Genomic DNA, 22,234 nt, shown 5'->3' on the forward strand with positions numbered 1-22,234 from the left:
ACATGCAGTCACAGCGGAAGAAACGGCGAAGTTGTTTGTGGAACATATCTTTAGGTTGCACGGGGCTCCCTTGAGGGTGATCTCAGATCGAGGCAAACAATTTACTTCCAGGTTCTGGAGGAAGCTCATGAGCTTGCTACACGTGGAAGTTAATTTTTCAACTGCCCGGCACCCTGAAACTAACGGGCAGGCGGAAAGGGCAAATGGCATTCTTCAACAATATCTTAGGTGTTATGTCAATGACAGAGAGAACGATTGGGTCGAAAAGTTGGCGTTGGCAGAATTTGCCTACAATAATGCGGAGAATGTGTCCACAGGGATGAGTCCCTTTTTGGCCAATTACGGGTGTCACCCCAGGGCATTTCCAGGGGAAGGAGGGGAGAGATGGAGCGTTCCAGCGGCTGAACATTTTGTAGAAGAGATGGAAGCCATCCATCAGCAGCTCCAGCTCAACTTAGAAAGGGCTAAGGCACAATATAAGAAGCAGGCAGACAAGAACAGAAGGGAAGGTGAAACCATAAGGGTGGGGGATCAAGTGTGGTTGTCAACCCAAGGGTTGCCGTTCAAAGGGGGTTGTAAGAAACTGAGGCCCAGAAGATTGGGACCCTTTGAGGTGATTCAGCAGGTCAACCCGGTAGCTTTCAAACTCCGATTACCCAACCACATGAAATTGCACCCAGTGTTCCACAGGTCGTTACTGTCACCATACAGGGGGGGACGTGAAGGGGAGCACGTCAGGGGGCCAGCCTTGGAAGAGAGGGAACGCCGCAACCATGTAGCGGAAATCCTCGATTCCAGGTGGAAGGGCAATCAGGTGGAGTATTTGGTGGCGTGGGAAGGGGAACCGGAGTCAGAAAACACCTGGGTAAGTGCAGAGGAAGTCAATGACGAGGTTTTAACAGAAACGTTCCACCAAAGGTTCCCGAGGAAACCTCAGCCTATAGCAAGGTTTAGGAGGGAGTATTTCGGCACCACCGATGAGGAAGAGGAAATGGAAGGGTTCGCGGAGTCGGAGTTGGAAGAAGGAGTGGACTCTGATGACGAAGAGTACCTAGAGAGTAGGAACAGCAACAAGTGGAAGGAAGTGTTCGCGACGTCGGAAGATGAGGGAGGTTCTTTCAGGGGTTTTACCTCCTCACCGCCAGTAGGAGAGGAGACGGGAGGGGGTGAAGGGGGCCCTGGAGGGGAGGTGGATGTCAGGGAAATGACATCTAAAGCGCCGCAGGTGCAAAGGCTCTCTGAGGTTGAGAGAGCAGTAGCAGCGGAAGAAGGCACCAGTAGAGGGCGAGCAAGAACTCCAAGGGAAAGTGAGTCGGAGGGATGGCTCAGAGACGCTTCAAGCGAAACCAGTGGGGAGGTCTCAGGACCTCCTATAGGGACACCCACACCTCGACGGAAACTGTCACGCCGAGAGGCCAGACGACGTGTTTCCGTTAAGGAGCTTTTATGTTGGAAACGATTCCGAAAGCAGCCACTTTCGGATTCTACTAGTGATTGACGCAGCCATGCTGGAGGGGCTCCGTCACAGGCAGAGGTTTGAAAACCTGATCAAACTCTGAGGGACTTGCATTTTACGCACAAGCAGCTCATCGTCCCATCACACCGGCAGTAAACACTAATCTCCAGGTAATAATCTCACCAAGAGCACCTCCTCCTCCTCCTCCTTCCATCACCAAGTAGCCAAGTGAACATAGACTTAACAGTGAGTCTGTAAGTGACTGTGGAGGCCTATTCTGGATCCATACAACCTTCCACAATGGGGACATAGGTTTCGGGGTGTGAGTTGATCATGGCGAGGGTTTGCCAAGCGTGCCTTCCTCTTAGCAAGTTTCTCCCTTTTGTCTTGAGTTTGAGTGTCTTCAAAGCCCATGACACCTTTGGTAAAGGCTGTTCTCCAACTGGAGTGCTTGCAGGCCACTGTTTCCCAGTTCCCAGTGTTTATACTACGTTTTTAAGATTTGCCTTGAGAGAGTCTTTAAGGCTCTTCTGTTGACCATTGCCATTACACTTTCCATTTTTTAGTTCAGAATAGAGTAGTCACTTTGGAAGATGATAATCAGGCATCTGCACAACATGACCAGTCCAATGAAGTTGATGTTGAAGAATCATTGCTTCGACAATGGTAATCTTTGCTTCTTCCAGTACACTGGCATTAGTTTGCCTGTCTTCCCAAGTGATGTGTAAAAACATTTTGAGACACTGTTGATGGAATCTTTCGAGGTATTGGAGATGGCATTTATAAGTGGTCCATGTTTCACAAGCATGCAGTAGTACAATAGCTTTGTAAACAAGCATTTTGATATCCCTGCGAATGTCCTGGTCCTTAAACACTCTGCACATCAGCCGGGAGAACGCTGCACTAACAGAGCTCAGGCGATGGTGGATTTTGGCATCAATGTCAGCCCTTGTGGAAAGATAATTGCCCAGGTAGGAGAAGTGATCAACATTTTCCAACATTGCACCATTGAGTTGGACTTGTGGTGTTGCAGAGGGGTTGTTTTGTACTTGTTGGTGCAGCAGAGGTGTTGTTTTGTACTTGTTGGTGCAGCATTTGGTTTTTTGGATGTTGAGCGATAGGCCAAGATTTTCGTAAGCTTCTGTGAAGATATTTAAGATGGTTTGGAGGTCATCCTCTGTGTGTGCACACACTACGTTGTAATCAGCATACTGAAGCTCTATGACAGAAGTTATGGTAACCTTACTCTTTGCTTTCAGCCTACTCAGATTGGTCGGAGGTTGGATGGCAGCTAACAGATTGAGGCTAAATCCTGACAAGACAGAAGTACTGTTTTTGGAGGGCAGGGGGCGAGCAGGTGTGGGGGACTCCCTGGTCCTGAATGGGATAACTGTGCCCCTGAAAGACCAGGTGCGCAAGCCTGGGAGTCATTTTGGACTAACAGCTTTCCATGGAGGTGCAGGTCAATTCTGTGTCCAGGGCAGCTGTTTCCTATCTCCACCTGGTATGCAGGTTGAGACCCTACCTGCCTGCAGACTGTCTTGCCAGAGTGGTGCATGCTCTAGATATCTCCTGCTTGGATTACTGCAATGCACTCTACGTAGGGCTACCTTTGAAGGTGACCCAGAAACTATAACCAATCCAGAATGCGGCAGCCAGACTGGTGACTGGGAGTAGCAGCTGAGACCATATTGAACCAGACCTTAAAGACCTACATTGGTTCCCAGTACATTTCCAAGCACAATTCAAAGTGTTGTTGCTGACCTTTAAAGCCCTAAATGGCCTCGGCCCAGTATACCTGAAGGAGCGCCTCTGCCCCCATCATTCAGCTTCCACTGAGGTCCAGCACTGAGGGCACTGAGGTTGTGTGTGCAAAACTGAGAAGTTCCTTAACTGAGAAGGTCTATTTGGGGGTGCCAAATTTTGTTCTTGCCCAGAGCATCGTATTACAAACTTTGGCCTTGACTGCCACTGTGAAAGAAATGGCACTGGGACAGGAAGTTCACAGGCTGATCTTGCTACCATTTACAATTCAACACTTGCCATATAGAAAATGCAGCAACTTTTTGGCATGTTGCTGATTTCACTTAGCTACCCATGCCCTAATTATTCTAATATAACTGACCTTGTTTAAATGGTTTTGTGCCTTTCAATATTAATAAGAACCTTGTCCTTTTACATTAGTTTTAATATTATTACTGTGTACCTTGCTGATAGCTGCTGGATTAAGGAGGCTTATCTCTGAAACACATCTTGCAAAACAAAAGCTGAGCTAATCAAATAGCTTATTAGAATAAGCTCTGGAATTTGTCTTCCTTCTCTTCCATTGTATTCTGCCAATGACCTAGAATGCTGGGAACCTCCAGCCTTCCAACAGATTAATGGGCACAACATTCCCTTGGCAATGAAGTAGAAGCTCATCATCTCTTTCCAAGAAAATGAAGGAGCTTGTCGCTCACATGTAGCTATTATTAGTCATTAAATTTATAAATATCACCCTTAATCCACAGGTCAGGGCAGTTCACAACCTAATAACAATAATAATAATTAATAATAATTTTATTATTTATACCCCACCCATCTGGCTAGGTATCCCCAGCCACTCTGGGTGGCTTCCAGCAGAATATAAAAACATAATACAACGTCAGATGTTAAAGACTTCCCAATACAAGGCTGCCTTCAGGTGTTTTCTATAAGTTAGAATACAACATGCCTGTTGTCTTTGTCCATGGAGTTTTCTTGGCAGGGATACTGGAGTGGCTTGCCGATTCCTGCTCCCTATTGAGGGCACAAGGAGAAGGGGATGGTAGAGGACGAGATGGTTGGACAGTGTTCTTGAAGCTACCAGCATGAGTTTGACCAAACTGCAGGAGGCAGTGGAAGACAGGAGTGTCTGGCGTGCTCTGGTCCATGGGGTCACAAAGAGTCGGACATGACTAAATGATTAAACAACAACAACAGAATACAACATACATAGAACACACGATAAAAACAAGAACAAAAAACTAACAAACCAGTAACCCTTCCCACAAACAAATTTTGAAAAGGTATAAGATGTTAATCAGCAAGAGGTCTGGTTGAAGAGCAACAGTTTCGTCTTAAACACCTAAAAGTGTATAATGAAGGCATCAGCTGAACCTCCCTTGGGAGAACATTCCACAAAAAGGAGAGACTACAGAAAATGCCAGTTTTTGTGTTGCCATCCCCTGGACCTCTTGTAGAGGAAGCACACAAAGATGAGCCCCAGATGATGATTGCAGGGTCCTGATCAGATCATATGGGGAGAGTCAGTCCTTGAGGTATTGAGATCCTAAGGCTTTGTAGATCAAAGCCAATACTTTTAATTGGGCCCAGAAACTAACTGGCAGCCAATGCAGTCAGAGCAGAATCAGTGTAATATGCTCAGTCTTCTCCTGATGAGCAACCTGGCCACTGAATTCTGCACTATCTGAAATTTCTGAACCATTGTTAGATGCAGCCCTATGTATAACACATTGCAGCAATCTAAGCAATAGAAAACCAAAACAGGTAGTTTTCCATTGCCTTCTCCGCAAGAATTCACTCCTTGTCAGTCCATATTTTCTTTTATTTGTTTGTTTATTTAATCCATTTATAAGCCATTTTTTAAAAAGTAATATTTATTAAGAGTTTAAGGTTTACAGAAAGAAGGGGGAAAAGCAAAGTTAAACAAAACAATACATTACAATACATTAAAAAACAAAAACAAAAAACACTACTTATCTTAACAAAACAAAAACAGAAACAGAAACAGTTAAAAACACATCCAATATTTCCATATCTTATCTTTCATTTACTTGTTTCATCGACCTCTTCACACCTCCCTTTTTTGTATTCTAGTTCAGTTAGCTATTTCAGCAAATCCTTTCCATCTTTCTCAGTTTTTGTCCTATAATTTATCTTAACACAATCTAACCTTACTTCCCCCCCTTTGGCCCATTAACAATCTATTTTTACTCAATTCTTTATAACATTTCTGCTAAAGCCATATAACTTCATTCCAGCATCCTTCTAACATTCATTAATTTTACAATGTTTCTGTAAATAGTCTTTAATTTTTTTCCAATCTTCTTCCACCGACTCTTCTCCCTAGTCACAGATTCTGCCAGTCATTTCCACCAGTTCCATGTAGTCCATCAACTTCATCTGCCATTTTTCCCGGGTGGGTAAATCTTGTGTCTTCCAGTGCTTTGCGATAAGTATTCTTGCTGCTGTTGTAGCATACATAAATAAAGTTCTATCCTTCTTTGGCACCAATTGGCCGACCATGCCCAGGAGAAAGGCCTCTGGTTTCTTCAGGAAGGTATATTTAAATACCTTTTCATTTCATTATAAATCATCTCCCAGCACGTCTTAATCCTTGGGCATGTCCACCAAAGGTGAAAGAATGTACCTTCAGTCTCATTACATTTCCAACATTTATTATCGGGCAAATGGTAAGTTTTTGCAAGCTTGACTGGTGTCATGTACCACCTGTAGATCATTTTCATTATATTCTCTCTTAAGGCATTACATGTCGTAAACTTCATACCTGTGGTCCATAACTGTTCCCAGTCAGCCATCATAATGTTGTGTCCAACATCTTGTGCCCATTTAATCATAGCAGATTTCACCGTTTCATCCTGAGTGTTCCATTTCAACAGCAAGTTATACATTCTTGACAAATTCTTTACTTTGGGATCTAACAATTCTGTTTCCAATTTTGATTTTTCCACCTGGAAGCCAAGTTTTTTGTCCAAATTGTATGCCTCCATTATTTGGTAGTAATGGAGCCAGTCTCACACTCTATTTTTTAATTCTTCAAAACTCTGCAGTTTTAATCTGTCTCCCTCTTGTTCCAGAATTTCCCAATATTTCGGCCATTTGGCCTCCATATTGAGCTTTTTCTGAGCCTTCGCTTCCATTGGTGACAACCACCTTGGGGTTTTATTTTCTAACAAGTCCTTATATCTTATCCAAACATTAAACAGTGCTTTTCTGACAATATGGTTTTTAAACGCTTTATGTGCTTTGACCTTATCATACCACAGATATGCATGCCAACCAAATACATTGTTGAAACCTTCTAAGTCCAACACATCAGTATTTTCAAGAAGCAGCCATTCTCTCAGCCAGCAAAAAGCAGGTGATTCATAATAAAGTTTGAGGTCTGGCAGGGCAAATCCATCTCTTTCTTTAGCATCAGTTAATATCTTAAATTTTATTCGAGGCTTCTTGCCCTGCCAGACAAATCTGGAGATATCTCTCTGCCACTTCTTGAAACAGTCCATTTTATCCAAGATTTGCAATGTTTGAAACAAAAACAGCATCCTTGGCAATACGTTCATTTTTATCATAGCAATTCGGCCTAACAGTGATAATTTCAGATTTGACCATATTTCTATGTCTTTTTTCACTTCAATTCAACATTTTTCATAGTTATCCTTAAATAAATTCACATTCTTAGCAGTCATGGTAACCCCCAAATATTTCACTTTCTTAACCAGTGTTAATCCTGTCTCCCTCTGAAACTTATCTCTCTTGATCACAGTTAGATTTTTCTCTAAAACCTTAGTTTTCATCTTATTCAACTTAAAGCCTGCTACCTGACCAAATTCTTGAATCAGTTCCAGTACTCTTTTAGTACTGGATTCTGGCTCCTGTAAAGTCAATACCAAATCATCAGCAAATGCTTTCAGTTTGTACTGTTTAGCTCCCACTTGTATACCTTTAACCAATTTGTCCCTGCTAATCTATTTAGCAGGACCTCCAGGACTGATATAAAAAGCAATGGAGAGATTGGGCAACCTTGTCGTGTTCCTTTCTCAATCTTAAATTCTTCCGTCACTACATTGTTCACAATTAATTTAGCCTTTTGTTCTGAGTAAATTGCACCTATACCGTTTTCAAAACCTTGACCTACCCCCACCCCCTGTAGATTCTTCTTCATGAAACTCCAAGAAATATTGTCAAAGGCTTTCTCCGCGTCCACAAATATCAGAACTGCTTTAGTATTGATATTCACTTGTAGCTTTTCTAAGATATTAATTATGTTCCTTGTATTGTCAGACAAATGTCTGCCCGGGAGAAAGCCCGCTTGGTCTTTATGAATTTCTTCTGCTGACAACTTTTTTAATCTTTTAGCCAAAATATCTGCAAAAAAAATTATAATCCACATTAAGCAATGATACGGGGCGGTAGTTCTTAAGCTGTGTCTTTTCAGTCTCTGTTTTCGGTATAAGTGTAATATAAGCTTCCTTCCACGACTCTGGTGCCGTTTCCCCTTCCAATATTTCATTACAGACTTCCTTTAAAGGTTGTATTAACCATTCTTTCAGAGATCTGTAATATCTTGAAGTCAAACCATCCGGTCCTGGAAATTTACCTAATTGCATCTTTTGAATGGCCCCTTCTACTTCCTGCTCCCTTATTTTGTAATTCAACATTAGCTTATTTTCCTGAGAGATTTTTTTGTAGTCCATTTGTTTTCAAAAATCGATCAATGTCCATTTCTTTCTGTTGTCTCATCTGTTTAATTTTCCGTTCTATTTCCTGATTCATCATTTTTATATATTGTACTTGATATAACTTTATCTCTTTCAGGATCTCCTGCAACTTTGGTTTCGCTCTCAATTCCTTCTCTCCTTCCTTTATTTTCTCCAGGATTTTATCTTTTTTCTCATTTTGAGCTCTCTTCTTGATTGCGTTCTGTGGTATCAAAAATCCTCTCATAACCGCTTTACTTGCGTCCCAGATTACTCTTTTTTCCACAGTAGTATTCATATTTGTCTCAAAATAGTCTCTCAAAGTTTTTTTGGCCTTCTTAGTCACTTCTTCGTTCCTAAACAAAGTATCATTCATCCTCCATCTAAAGGAACCAATTGGCGTCAGTTTCATTTCCATCTTCACAGCATTATGGTCGGAGCAGGTTTTGGGACAGATTTCCACTTTACTGATCTTCGGAACCAGTCCTCTAGTTACCCAAATTTGGTCAATTCTTGTCCATGTCATTTTGGCCTCAGAGAAGAAAGTTCCCTCTCTTCCCAGAGGATTCTTCGTTCTCCAGATGTCAACTAAATCCATATTGTCAGTCATGTCAAAGAAGGTTTTTGGTAGCCTACCATCCTTGGTGACTACCTGTCTCCGTGCCTTGTCCATGTTTGTAGACACCACTCCATTCATATCTCCCATCAAAATCATATTGTAATCCATGTAGTCCATCAGAGTCTCATGTAGCTTCTTAAAAAATTCCGATCTTCCTTCATTTGGTGCATAAATGCCTACTATCAAAAATTTCTCTCCTTGTGATTTAATTTCAATTGCGACAAATCTTCCTTGGTCTTTAAATATAAATTTCGGTGATAGGCTCTCCTTTGCATAAAGGACCACTCCTCTTTTTTTAACTTTATCTGATGAAATAAATTCTTGGCCCAATCTTTTTATTACTCAATATCTTCCTGTGTAGCCTTAACACATGTGTTTCTTGTAGACAAATCAAGTCCAATTGTTCTTTTTTCAATAAATGAAAGACTATCCACCTTTTTTCCGGGGAGTTCAGTCCATTAACATTCCAGCTTAATACTTGCAGTGCCATGATGTAATTACTCTGATTTTCCTCCAACTGCACCCAATGTTTGCTCTTCTTCTGTTGGTGGTGTTGGTGTCACATACACTGGACGGTCCAGTCCAAAGGATAATGTTGCTATATCCACTATTCCTCTATTTGCTGATCCTCTATCCGATGCTCTTTGCTCTAGTCCTCTGTCTGGTGATCTTCTGTCTGATGCTCTTGGCTCTTTTCCAAGTTCCTTCTGCAGATCTTCTTTGTAATTATTCAAGAATTTTGCTTTATCCTCTACTGATCTTATTTTTATTTTCCTTCCTTTGAAACTGAAAGATAGGCCTTGGGGAAATTCCCACCTGAAGATGATTTTATTCCTTCTCAGCAGGACAGCCAGATCTCCATAATTGGACCTAAGGTCCAAAAGATGTTTCGGGATATCTTTAAATATTTCCACTCTTGACTGTTGTACTACCAAAGTCTTCTGGTAATGCCAACCCAAGATTCTATCTCTCTCTTCTTTAGATCGGACGGTGATCAAACAGTCTCTTATTCTGTTCTTCTCTTTCTCCCCTCCTCTTCCAAGTCTAAAGGCCCTCACGATTCTAAATTCCTCTTGTTCCAAATCCAAATCCCCAAAATCTGCAAATTCCTGCGTAAGAAAGTCTATCAAACTGTCCTTCTCCAGTTCAGGTACAGCTCTGATCCTCAAATTCGTCTGTTTTTCCTTGAGCTCAATCATAGAAAGCGTCAACTTGTGGTCCTCGAGTTGCGTCTGTAAGTCTGGGACTCTCTCTGTTTCCAGTTGTGTTACCTTAACGTCCACAGCAGCAGCTTTTTCCCTGGCTTCCTCTGCGGTCTGTCGTATCGAAGTAGATTCCTGTATCAGTTTCTCGATGGTTTCTGTGTTGGTATTCACCTTTTGTCCCAAGTTATTTAAACTTTCTGTATTTAGATCAATTTTAGTAGATGCAGCATCCACTTTCTTATTAAGTTGTCTCAATGAGTCATTTATCTTACTTAATGCAAGCACTAAAGCCTCTTCTGTTAACATTCCTCTTGGTTTAGAATGTGCTAGTACAGCCGCAGATGACGCAGAAGGGCCGGATGTTGAGGCTCTTCGCTGCCAAGACTTCCCAGACCTTGTTACTTTATCTGGAATTGACGGGTCTATTTTTTCTTTTCCATCTGCCATAACACTTAAGAAATTCAAGGTCAGTCTCACAGTGAAAACAGTTTTATCTTACAGCTGGAAAATTCCCCTAATCCAGCTCTTGTAAAAGTTTCAGAAGCTTCCTCTAGGGGGAAACAGTTGTTGTTTGTATCTGTATTAATCCATAATATCGCCTTTAAAGACGCAGTTCAAACAGTAAAGTTAGTTTCAAGTTAGTTTCAATTTTCAGCTACTTTTCCTCCTTTTTGGGATCAGAAGGGGACAGTTAAAACAATGTATCTCTCTTATTTAGCTAGCTGTCAGCGAACGATCTATTCACAGTCAATGCACGTTCCAAAGTACGGCAGTCTTATTGGCAGCCCGTTTCCAGGTTCTGAGCGGTGGAACTTTAACTTCCTTCCCTCTCTCTTGCAGGCATATACGATCCAAAACTCCCCCCCCCTCTTCTCCTGCTTCCAAGGGGGGGGGGTCACTATTTTTTAATGCTGGAAATTTAGTCCTTTACGATAGGCTTCCCAAGACTTTAGCTTGCAGCCTCTTTGCTTCAATCTATTTACAAAAGAAGAAGCGGACTTCCTGTTTTGAGCCTCCCCATTTCGATGCCGGATTAAGTCTTTTTTAAAAAAACTTTCCAATTCACTCTACTCACAAGTAGTTGCTTTGGAATCAAATTGTCAACAGGAAAAAGTCAGCGCTCTCCGGCAACGGCTGTGCGGCATCGCTCCGTGGAAGAAGCAGTTGATTCAAAGCACCGTGCCGCTCACCCCACTTTGCTCCGGATCCCTGAAATCGGGTTTCCCCGTGAGTAGGGGAGGCACAAAAGGTGCCTGCCGAATCCCACGTTCACAGGCTTCACCCGCCTGTGATTTTTGAAGGGTCTCCGCCTTCGCGGCGGCGGCCAGACCCAATTTCCACAGAGCAGATTCCTCCTGATCAGAGGAATTCCATCATTACCAAAGGCGTTAACCTTTCCAGAGAAAACAATTCAAAGAATACAAGACTACTCAGCCATCAGATAAGAACATAACTTTTAAGACATCTGAAATTGGTAATAATCTCTAGCCCAGAGATATATTTGGAAGACATCTTTTTAATTCCTTACCATACATTTGTCTGGTGGCGATGCTCCTGCTGTGACCCACTATGGGTCAGAAACCTGACCCAGTGCTCTAGCCCAGCTTATGCCAACCTGGTGCCCTCCAGACTACTATGCCCATCTGCTCCAACCATCATGGCCAATGGGCAGGGAGTTGCAGGTCTACAGTCACTGGTGGGCTCCAGTTTCCACATCCCTGCACAAAATGTTCAAGAGAGAGTAAAACAAATGGGTTGGGAAGGAAGGGAGGGAGGGAGGGAGGGAGATGCTGGCAAAAGAAGCTGTGAGAAGCTGTAGAGGTAAGGAAGGCTGGAGCTCATGTGTTGAAATACTTACCTGTTTACTTTGAACATAACGCTCCTCTCCTCTCTTTTGACCCAAATGGTAGATGGCAAAGCAATATGGAAACGTTTACACCCTGTGGACCGGTCATCTACCCCTTGTAGTCCTTTCTGGATTCCAAGCAGTGAAAGAAGCTCTCATTGACCACTCTGAACAATTTGACGAGCGACCAGTGCCGTCTTTCTTTAACACAAAAGGAAAGGGTGAGTAGTGAAGAATGAGACAATCTACTGGTATTTCCCCCAGAGAAAAATTTAAATGACTGTCTAGATAAACAGAACAAAGCTTCTCTATTAACTGCAGGAAATGGGTTGTTGGAGCCAATGCTAGTCCTACAGTAGACCCATTGTAATTAATGTGCATGGCTAATGAAGGTCTATTAATTTCCATGAGTCTTCTGTGAGTAAAACTTACCTAGATGCAACCCAATCCTCTAGCAAGTGTTTTATGGATAGCCTAACTACTGCCATTCATGCACTAGTAACCTTCAGGTTGGATTACTGCAATGTTTGCTTTTTGGGACTGCCCTTGTGATTAGTTCAGAAGCTGCAGCTGATGAATAATGCAATGGGTCAACGGCTCATGGGGGCACAAACAGCCAACATGTTACACCACAGTTGAAAGAATTCCACTGGCTGCCAATTAGCTACTGGGTTTATTTTATTTTATTTATTAAATTTATATACCGCCCTTCATCACAAAATATTGGGGTGGCTCACAGAATAATTTCATGATGTTGGTTTTGGTGTACAAAGGCATATACAACTTGGGATCAAGATGCTCAAAATATTATCTCATTCCTTATATACCTAGTCAATAACCAGACTCTGTGGGTGAGGGCCTCCTGCAGATACCATCAAAAGCATCAATTCTTCGTCGATCAGCCTTCTTTATGGTCCAGCTCTCACTTCCATACATTACTACTTGGAAAACCATAGCTTTTACTATATGGACCTTTGTTGGCAAGTTTGGTGGTACTGAACAATAATCCTACTTAGGGTAGACCCAGTGGGCAGTCACCATCATCGTCACTTATTAATTTATCAATTGCCTTCTGCTTGAATGTCTCACAGCAACATATAGACATATAAAAACAGCTAAAATGGCTTTAAAACAGTGCAGAAACAACAACTAAATATGAGTGAAAAACAATACAAAGTATACACCTGTTGAAGAGACCTTGAGCAAGGAAAGTAGATTGAGACTACCGTATTTTTCGCACCATAGGGCGCACCGGACCATAGGGCGCACCCAATTTTTTTGGGGGGGGGATTATTTTTTTCCCCCCCAGGCGCGGGGCTGGGGCGGGGGAAGCTTGAGCTTCCCCCAACCCCAGCCCCCAAACAGGCAAGTCTCCGCAAGCCGAGGGAGCGCTCCCGCTGCTTGTGGAGAGGTCCGCGAAGCCTGGACGCGCTGAGCTCAGCGCGCGCAGGCTTCAGCATGCAGGCAAGTCTCCGCAAGCAGCGGGAGCGCTCCCGCTGCTTTCGGAGAGGTCCGCGAAGCCTGGGCGCGCTGAGCTCAGCGCGCACAGGCTTCAGCATGCAGGCAAGTCTCCGCAAGCAGCGGGAGCGCTCCCACTGCTTTTGGAGAGGTCCGTGAAGCCTGGGCGCGCTGAGCTCAGCGCGCACAGACTTCAGCATGCAGGCAAGTCTCCGCAAGCAGCGGTGCGCACCGACCCCTCTCACTCTCCAGGCTTCAGCGAAAGCCTGCATTTGCACCATAGGACGCACACACATTTCCCCTTCATTTTTGGAGGGGAAAAAGTGCGTCCTATGGTGCAAAAAATACGGTCTATGGGTAAAAACTGTATGAGAGAGAAACATCAGTGACCTTACTGTGGGACTCTGCTATAGACTGCCAAGCCAGACTGAAGACTTAGATGCTGCCTCCCTAGAACAGAATACCAAACATTCAAAAAAGGAGAGTCATGGGAGACTTCAATTTCCCTGATATCTGTTGGAACTCAAACTCTGCCAAGAATGTAAGGTCCGGCAAATTCCTCCATTGCCTCACTGGCAATTTAATTTCCCAGAAGTCAAAGACAAAACCCCCCATTATATTCTTGCAAGGAAGTTGCTAAAATGTGGGATGAATGAGGTACTTGTTAGGTGGATTTGTAGTTGGATGACTGACAGAACCCAAATTCATTAATAGTTCCTCATCATTTTGGAAAGGAGGACAAGGGGGTGCTGCAAGGTTCTGACCTGGGCATGTTGTTGTTCAATGTCTTTATAAATGACTTGGATGGAGGAATTGAGAGGATGCTCATCAAATTTGCAGATGACACCAAATTGGGAGGGATAGCTAATGCCACAGAATTTATCTTTATCAACACTTGTTGTTTGTGCAACGAAGACTGAACTTGCAGGTATCACCTGAGTTTTCCATAATTTTAAACGTTAGACAAAATCCCCCATCGTAGATATCACATATCTGGAGATCTCACATTTTTCTGATTCTGTAAAGTGCAGGGAATACTGGGACCACCTGATTTCTGTTCTGTTATCACACAATAATGAATAATGAATTTCTGAATGACAAAAGGCAATAGAAAGTGAGGTTCTGTTACGCCAATATTGTAGAACTACCCATATAATATTCTGAGACGGATTCTGAATCATCTTCTAATTCTTTGCTTCAGAGAGACCAAGTAGTTATTAAATTCAAGGACATGAACTTCAGTGAACATAGTTTCTTCCAGGCTGGCAACTTAGTTATTTACATTAATTTCTGTAAATAATAATTTCTCAATGATTTCCAATAGGTATTATATTCTCAAATGATCACATCTGGAAGCAACAGAGACGGCTTGGAGTAGTTACTATGCGGAAGCTGGGATTGGGGAAGAAAGGCATGGAGCACCAAATAGCAGATGAGGCCCGTCAGCTTGTGGAGGTCATTGCAAGTTCAAAGGGTACATGATCCTAGGTGATGGTGATGGGTTTTCTTATTTTCCAGTCTGCAGAAATCTATGTATACTGCCTCTGTCCATTTTGGAAAGGAATGTAATATGCTTTAGAATCACAGAATGGTAGACTTGGAAGGGACCTAGAGAGTCATCTAGTCCAATCCCCTGCAATACAGGAATTCTGACCACAGCTGTCCCTGGGTGGACTTGAACCACCAAATCTTCTGTGAGACACACTGCCCCATTGTGCTGGAGATCACAGCAGGTTTCTCTTGACCATCATAAAATCCCACTCTCAGAATGAACAGGAGCAGCTGAACTCACATTGGTATAACTTTATTTTGCAGGACAACCACTTGACCCCTCCATGCCCATCACTAATTCAGTCTCCAACGTGATATGTGCTGTAGTTTTTGGGTACCGGTTTGCTCTTGAAGATGAAAAGTTCCGGAAGCTGATAGAAGCCATAGATTTTGTCCTAAAATTTCAAGGCAGCATCCAGCATTCTGTGAGTAGACATTTTCATTCCTCCTGAGCCAGAGAGGTCTCCCAAGGATCTTAGGGTCCCCATTCGGCCTTCTGGAATCCATTATGATAGAGGATAGAGTGTTGGAGAAGATAGATTAGGTTTAAATCTAATTATATGCCACTGTCGCCACGAGAATCCTAATGGCGACTAACTGGAAGAGTGATAAAATCCCTTTCAGGTCAGAATGGTTACAAAAATTAGTTGAATATGCTAGCCAAATTAACCGAAAAATAAAAGATAATTCAAAACAAGTATTTACAGTGGTAACTCTGGTTATGAATGGTCCTGGTTACGCACGCTTCGGGTTATGAACTCCTCTAACCCGGAAGTAGTTGCTCCTGGTTGTGAACTTTGCCCCAGGATGCAAGTGGAAGTCGCACGTCAGAGGCATGCGCACAGTGGGAGGTGCCATTAGCAAAAGTGCGCCTCAGGATAAGAACGGTTTCAGCTTAAGAACAGACCTCCGGAACGGGTTACGTTCGTAACCAGAGGTACTATTGTATTGCAAAATGGGAAGTTTTTAAAACATATCTTAAGAACAGTTGTTGCAGTTTTAACTCGGTCATAGCCTTTGAATATCCTCTGTAGCTATATTAAGCAAGAAATAAGGATATAAGAGAAATAATACTTTATTATAAAAGGAATGGATATGTTTATGCAATAAGTTAGTAAATACTAAGTGAAGTATGGAGACGACAGGAAGTTAGTTGTACACTAAGATTTATTGTCAGAATAGATGAGTTTTGGGGGTTTTTTGTTTTGTTGTTGTTGTGAACTTTGTTTCCCTTGTCACAAACGAGATAAATGTACAACTTTTTTGTTGTTGTTTAATATATATATATATATATATATATATATATATATATATATATATGGTATTCAGAAAAGGTATGCAATTGATCTTTAATGCAGAAAATAGGAAAAAAGGAAAAGTTTTCTTTTTAAAAGATGTTTTGTAGAGGAAAGGTAAGCATTATTTGACAGGGAACTGGGGAATTTAATAAATAAAATAAGTAATAATAAAAATTGCAGAAGTGCACATTTCAAAGGATGGCTGTGTTTGAATTTGCATATTAGACAAATTCATGTTTAAATGTCAACTGACTTGGAATGTCCCCCGTCCCCCCGCCATATTCTCCACCCATCCCCACCTCCTGCAAAAAGACCACTCACTTGTTCCAGGAGGAGTCCTGGGATTATTCCCAGTTTTGGAATGAAGTCTGGGAGCTGGAAAATATATTGAGCAACGTTTTTCTTTCACATTTTCAGCTAGGGATAATTCCCAGAACCAGTTGTTGTGAGATTCAGGAGAAGCTGCAAACACCTTCCTTCTTCTCAGTTAGACTCAAAGAAATATGCTAGCCCTGAAGGATTATGCAGATTATTAAAGTGCTAATCCAAAACATGAAACATGTGACCAAGCTTCCTCATGGTAATGACAGCATTTTTGCTATCTTTCCTTTAGTTGTATGAAGCATTCCCATGGTTCGTGAAACATCTTCCAGGGCCCCACAAGAAGGCCTTGACCTGCATGGAGATGGTAGTGTCATTTGCAAAGGAGGAGATAACGAAGCATAAGGAGAATCTGGCTCTGCATGAGCCACAGGATTTCATTGATTTCTATCTACTTGAGATGGAGAAAGTAAGTACCTGCTTTGAAACTGAATCCTGCTCATCCAAAGAGTCATTATATTCCATCCTACATGTGAATACTAATGTCTTGCTAAGACACCAATATTTTTATTCTGAATCTCAGCTGAAATGCACATTGAGTTTCGCCAAATTTCCCTCATAGTCATTTTAGTTGCTAAAGTAGGTTGACTTCCATCCATAAACATCTATTGAAATGGGTAGGAAATGCCAGGTATTTCCATAACCCCAAATGTGAGTGTGAATGAGTAGAAATTTGTGTGTGTCAAGTAAGGGGTCTTCCCTTTGGAGCATTGCTTCTGTGCTTACATTATTCTGGATTGGTGTTCATCTCGCATTCAAACATGGGCAGAGACAACAGGAAAGCTCTACTGGTTCAATGGTTTCATTTTCTATCTCACTTTTCTTCAGTGGAGGATATGTTGGTGCATAGTTCTAACTCATGCTATCCTTTGCAGGAATGTATACAATCCCCCCTGTGTGCCTTGTGGCCTCAATCTGTGGCTCTCAATTCAGGCCAATTTTCTGTAGGCCACCCCGGGGACAACCTGTTCCGAATCCATCCATGAAGCAATTTAGTGGGTGGGGCTAAGGCCTTTAAAATGTTTATTTTAAAACAGCAACAACAGTATTATAACAAACTGTTCGAATGAGGTTTAAAAAGAAGGTTGGGAGTGGTGAAATTGCTAACAGCCTTGGGCAGTGGAGTGTCAACAGGAGACATCCCTGTTGACGCACCACCTACTGTATTTTTCGCTCTATAAGACGCACCCGACCATAAGCTGCACCTAGTTTTTAGAGGAGGAAAACAAGAAAAAAAATATATTCCGAATCAAATGTTGTTGAAGAGCGTTTCTGCGGCTATCCCTCTTGATGTTCTGGCTTCAGCAAAAGCAACGCGAAGCCTCCCAAAGCTTCCTGGGGCTGCAGGGGGAAGTGGAGGCTGCCGGCAGAGCAGCGCGGTTCCCCCCACCCCGAAAGAGCAGCCCAGGAGCATGCTGCACTCTGGCAATTTGGTTCCAGGGACCACACATTCGCTCCATAAGACGCACAGACATTCCCCCTTACTTTTTAAGAGGAAAAAAGTGTGTCTTATGGAGCGAAAAATACGCTAGTCCACCACTGGTGAAGAAGCAGTGCTGGCAGTGGTGGCAGCTTCGGTGAGATTTCATCAAAATCTCACAAGATCTTACTGGATATCACTGTTGCTGCTGTCACTTTGCAGGCACTGCTATGCAATGCAGGTAAGGGAGGAAGCAACAGCATCAGGGCAGTGGTGGTGGCAGTTTCCCATGTCACTTCAGGTGGTGTGATGGGACGCTTGACCCCTTATTAAGCCTTTCCTGGTGGTATGGTGCTCACTGGAAGGACAGATCGTGAAGCTGAAGCTCAGGCTGCAATACTTTGGCCACCTCATGAAAAGAGAAGACTCCCTGGAAAAGACCCTGATGTTGGGAAAGATGGAGGGCACAATAAGAAGGGGATGACAGAGGACGAGATGGTTGGACAGTGTTCTCGAAGCTACAAACATGAGTCTGACCAAACTGTGGGAGTCAGTGGAAGACAGGAGTGCCTGGCATGTTCTGGTCCATGGGGTCACGAAGAGTCGGACACGACTAAACGACTCAACAACAACAAGGTGGTATGGTAATAAATGGGTGAAAGTAGATAAAGTATGTGCTGAAGGTCAGGTTGTAATGCATGTAAATGACATGTCACCTTTCCTATTTTCAACATCAGAGCAAGAATGACCCAGGGTCTAACTATGATGAAGAAAACATGGCTCAGTGTATCTTTGACCTCTTTGTAGCAGGGTCAGACACAACCACAGTTTCTCTGAAATGGGCGCTTCTCCTCCTGGCAAGTCATCCAGATATCCAAGGTGAGAGAGGGAGCTATGGGAGCCTGGGCTTCTCTTGACCTCTTGACAGTGGACTGTAATTCTTTAAAGGTTTCATTCATATCTAATGAGGTGCTAAAACAAGGAACTTAAAGGAACAGAAATAGTTAAAAGTTAGTGAGTTTATGATGGAAGTTTTGGAAGACAAAGGGTTATCAAAATAAGTTAAATGCTTTTGACTTACTCATCTAGAAAGAACCCTTTTCCCCACCAACATTTTCCTACATAGTTTCTGGAACCTAAAATCAAGGTCAACAGAAGCAGAAATGTAAAATGCCCTGAATGCCCTGTCCCCATGGGAAGCTTCCAATCTATTATGACTGGGACAGGAAGAGATGGAGGGTCTGAATGTGTAAGAAAGTTGGAACAGGAGGCGGTTGTGGGTAGTGGATGAAGCTAAGTGAGTCCATGAAAGTTTTTCTGAAGGAGAGGAATGGCTGTGCAAATAGAGGGAAGACAATTTGAAGATTGGGAAACGGCATGGCCAAAGGAAGGGAGAGAAAGATGCATAAAGAGGTCATTGTTTTTGCCAGGGGTATAGTGATGAATCCTGAAGTCCACGTTCCTTCATGACAACCTGTAAGCCATACCACTTCTAAAACTCTGCAACAAATATGAAATGTTAATTAATGCACAGATTATGACTTTAGTAACAAGCCTCCTGTTTTCTTATTCTCTCTCTTCCCCTTTGCTCAACACTCAGCCTGGAAGAGTTCTGCTGGGCTCACTCCCTCCCTCTTTGCATTTTCTTTGGCCATAATAAAAGGACTTGGGAATCTTTTGAAATATAAATGGCAGTTTAACACATAGCCAATGAATCCACCTTTTCCTCTGCACAGTTTAGCGGGTGATTTTCTCTTTGAGAGAAGCTCATTTATTTGATATAAAGAGGCAGGGGTGCCAAATCAAATAAATTATTAGGGGGCAAGTAAGCCCCAGTCCACATTTGAATGGTAACATCCATCAACTTTGGGAGGTCCGGGCCCCTCAAATATTTTAGGGGGGAGAGCAAAGGGACCTCCACCTCTAACAGTTGGATCCCATGCAGAGGACTGGCCAAGAGATCCCCAGCAGATGCCATCATTGCCTCTGCTGTGAAATAAGTGCCTGAGCCCTTTCCCTGATTGATGTTTGCCAAGATCAAGTAAGGAAAAGATGATTAATGAAAGAAAGTAGGAAATATTGTGGGGTGGAGGATATATTTGTTTGTTTTTAAGTGTAAAACAGACAGCCTTGGATCATAGCCCTACAGCCAGCTCTAGTAACCGGAAACAGCTGAGAGGAGATTCACTTTCCCCTTTTTCACCCCTGGGATCTATAGTAGAGAAGAACCATGTACATTGACATGAGCTCCTTGGAGGAATAGGTGGGCTATAAATGTAAGGAACAGGGACTCATTCACAGAATCGTATGGAATAAGTTCATGGGAAATAAATGTCCATCTGAAAAAATATATATGCAATATTCAAAATAAACCATATGTTTCTATCATTCTCTTCAGATAAAGCCTACAAGGAGATAGAAGATGTCATAGGTTCTGCTCACTCAATCAGCTATCAAGATAAGAAGAAATTGCCCTACATCAATGCTGTGATTCATGAAACACAGCGCTTTAAATATGCCTTACTTTTTGGGGTTGTCAGGCAATGTACAGAGGATGTGAAGATTTGTGGTTCCCTCATTCCCAAGGTATAGAAGCATGATACAACTGCACTCCTGTATCCCAAGAACAAACAGGATCACTGGGCTGCAGCGTACTGAGTGTTGCAGGCAGCCATTCAGGAGCTTGTGTTGTCTAAAACCCGACTGAGCAAGAAAACCACACAAGAGCAGGAGTTCCATCTGCAGACTTGTTTCACCGTTGGCTAGTGCTATTTTTTGGGGGGTCAGGAGTATAGTTTCAACAGTGTGATGCAGCATAAAAAAAAGCTAATGCTATACAAGGCTGCATCAACAGAAGTATAGTGTCCAGAAATAATAGTACTGCTCTATTCTACTTTGGTCAGACCACACATGGAGTCCTGTGTCCAGTTCTGGGTACCACAGTTTAAGAAGGATATTGACAAGCTGGAATGTGTGCAGAGGAGGGTGAGCAAGAGTATAAAGGGTATGGAAATTAAGCTTTATGAGGAATGATTGAGGAAGCTAGTTATGCTAAAGCCTGGGGGAAAGGGAGACTGAGAGGAGATATGACAGTCATCTTCAACTATCTGAAGGATATCACATGGAAAATAGAGAAAGCATGTTTCCTCCTGCTCTAGAGGGCAGGACCTAAACCAATGGCTTCAAGTTCTGACAGAGTTGTTGTGGACTTTCCTTCATTGGAGATTTCAAAGCAGAGGTTGGATGGTCTTCTATAATTTAAGCTTTAGTTGAGATTCCTGTATCGCAGGTTATTGGACTTGATGTCCTTTGGAGTCCTTCCAGCTCTAGAATTCTATTATTCATGTATCAAGGAGGGGAAAATATGGTGACCAGCAGTCTTCCTCTGGTTTTGGGTCTTCCCTTTTAAAAAACGGATGGAGAGAACGAGACCGTCCTTTCCCCTGCCCATACAGGCAGCTTTTAAATGGAAAAAAGTTGGAGATGAATCTGGCCACTGGTAAATGCCACTCTCCCCACAAAAACCCCACCCAGTTTAAATTCAGTTTGAATTTCACAAATATTAGCCCTAGGGTAGTGAAGGGCAATCCAGTGTTCTGAGTGAATTCCCTTTCAATTGTTTCTTCTTTGCAGGGGACTACTATTGTTCCCGATCTGCGTTCTGTTCTTCTTGATCCAACACGATGGGAGAAGCCAACAGAGTTCAACCCAAATCATTTTTTGGACAAGAATGGACAATATGTGGCTAGAGAAGAATACCTACCATTTGGTGCAGGTAAATGCCAATGTCCAAGCTATGTTGTGATTTGTAGGCATGCTTATTGGGGAGATTCCAGGAAATGACAACAGCAGTAGCAAGGGAGGCAGAGCAGAAATAACATCCTTCTGGCAGGAGTAGCACTGCTGGGCATGTTTAGGCTGAAGCCACCCTACATCTTTTCCTGGGATGTAATTTAGCCTGGTCTGAAACCACACTCAGAACTGAGTCTACAATGAAATTACCCTGCTTTCTACTTCTTTCATCCCGACCTCTATAGGAGAATGGGGTATGTGTCAGTTTTCCGTTTTCAAAGAACAAAGGAGTATTTTTGTCCTGTATCTGTCAGGAGCTGGGTGTTTAATATCATCTGCCACGTGCTGTAAAGTATTGTTCCTGCAGAAATTCAGCAGACATCCTCATTGCTAACTTCCAAACATCTCTTAACCTTTTTATACAAATAATTACAGTGGTACCTCGGGTTACATACGCTTCAGGTTACACACTCCGCTAACCCAGAAATAGTGCTTCAGGTTAAGAACTTTGCTTCAGGATAAGAACAGAAATCGGGCTCAGGCGGCACGGCGGCAGCAGGAGGCCCCATTAGCTAAAGTGGTGCTTCAGGTTAAGAACTGACCTCCAGAACGAATTAAGTACTTAACCCGAGGTACCACTGTATGCCTATTCAATTGTTGTAGATGATGTTTCAAAGTAAAGATGAGCCAGCCATTTTTGTATGATAATACAGCATGATTTTACAG

At 42.7% G+C, this 22,234-nt stretch overlaps 2 protein-coding genes across 2 annotated transcripts in view; both read left to right on the plus strand.

Moving 5' to 3' along the window:
- Positions 1-22,234, plus strand: part of LOC309369816 (cytochrome P450 2J5-like) — a 201,041-nt gene that overhangs the window by 46,091 nt on the left and 132,716 nt on the right. The gene's annotated exons all lie outside the window — the stretch shown is intronic.
- The window catches only part of LOC309369829 (cytochrome P450 2J2-like), a 31,537-nt gene that overhangs the window by 6,317 nt on the left and 2,986 nt on the right, over positions 1-22,234 (plus strand). Inside the window, exons 2-8 of the mRNA XM_081911176.1 lie at positions 11,673-11,829; positions 14,391-14,540; positions 14,882-15,042; positions 16,529-16,705; positions 18,454-18,595; positions 20,115-20,302; positions 21,350-21,491. Of these exons, the coding sequence (XP_081767302.1) occupies positions 11,673-11,829; positions 14,391-14,540; positions 14,882-15,042; positions 16,529-16,705; positions 18,454-18,595; positions 20,115-20,302; positions 21,350-21,491 (1,117 nt within the window). The remainder of the gene's footprint in view (positions 1-11,672; positions 11,830-14,390; positions 14,541-14,881; positions 15,043-16,528; positions 16,706-18,453; positions 18,596-20,114; positions 20,303-21,349; positions 21,492-22,234) is intronic.

This window comes from Podarcis melisellensis (assembly GCF_964234715.1).
Source record: "Podarcis melisellensis genome assembly, chromosome: 5".
Lineage (NCBI taxonomy): Eukaryota > Metazoa > Chordata > Lepidosauria > Squamata > Lacertidae > Podarcis > Podarcis melisellensis.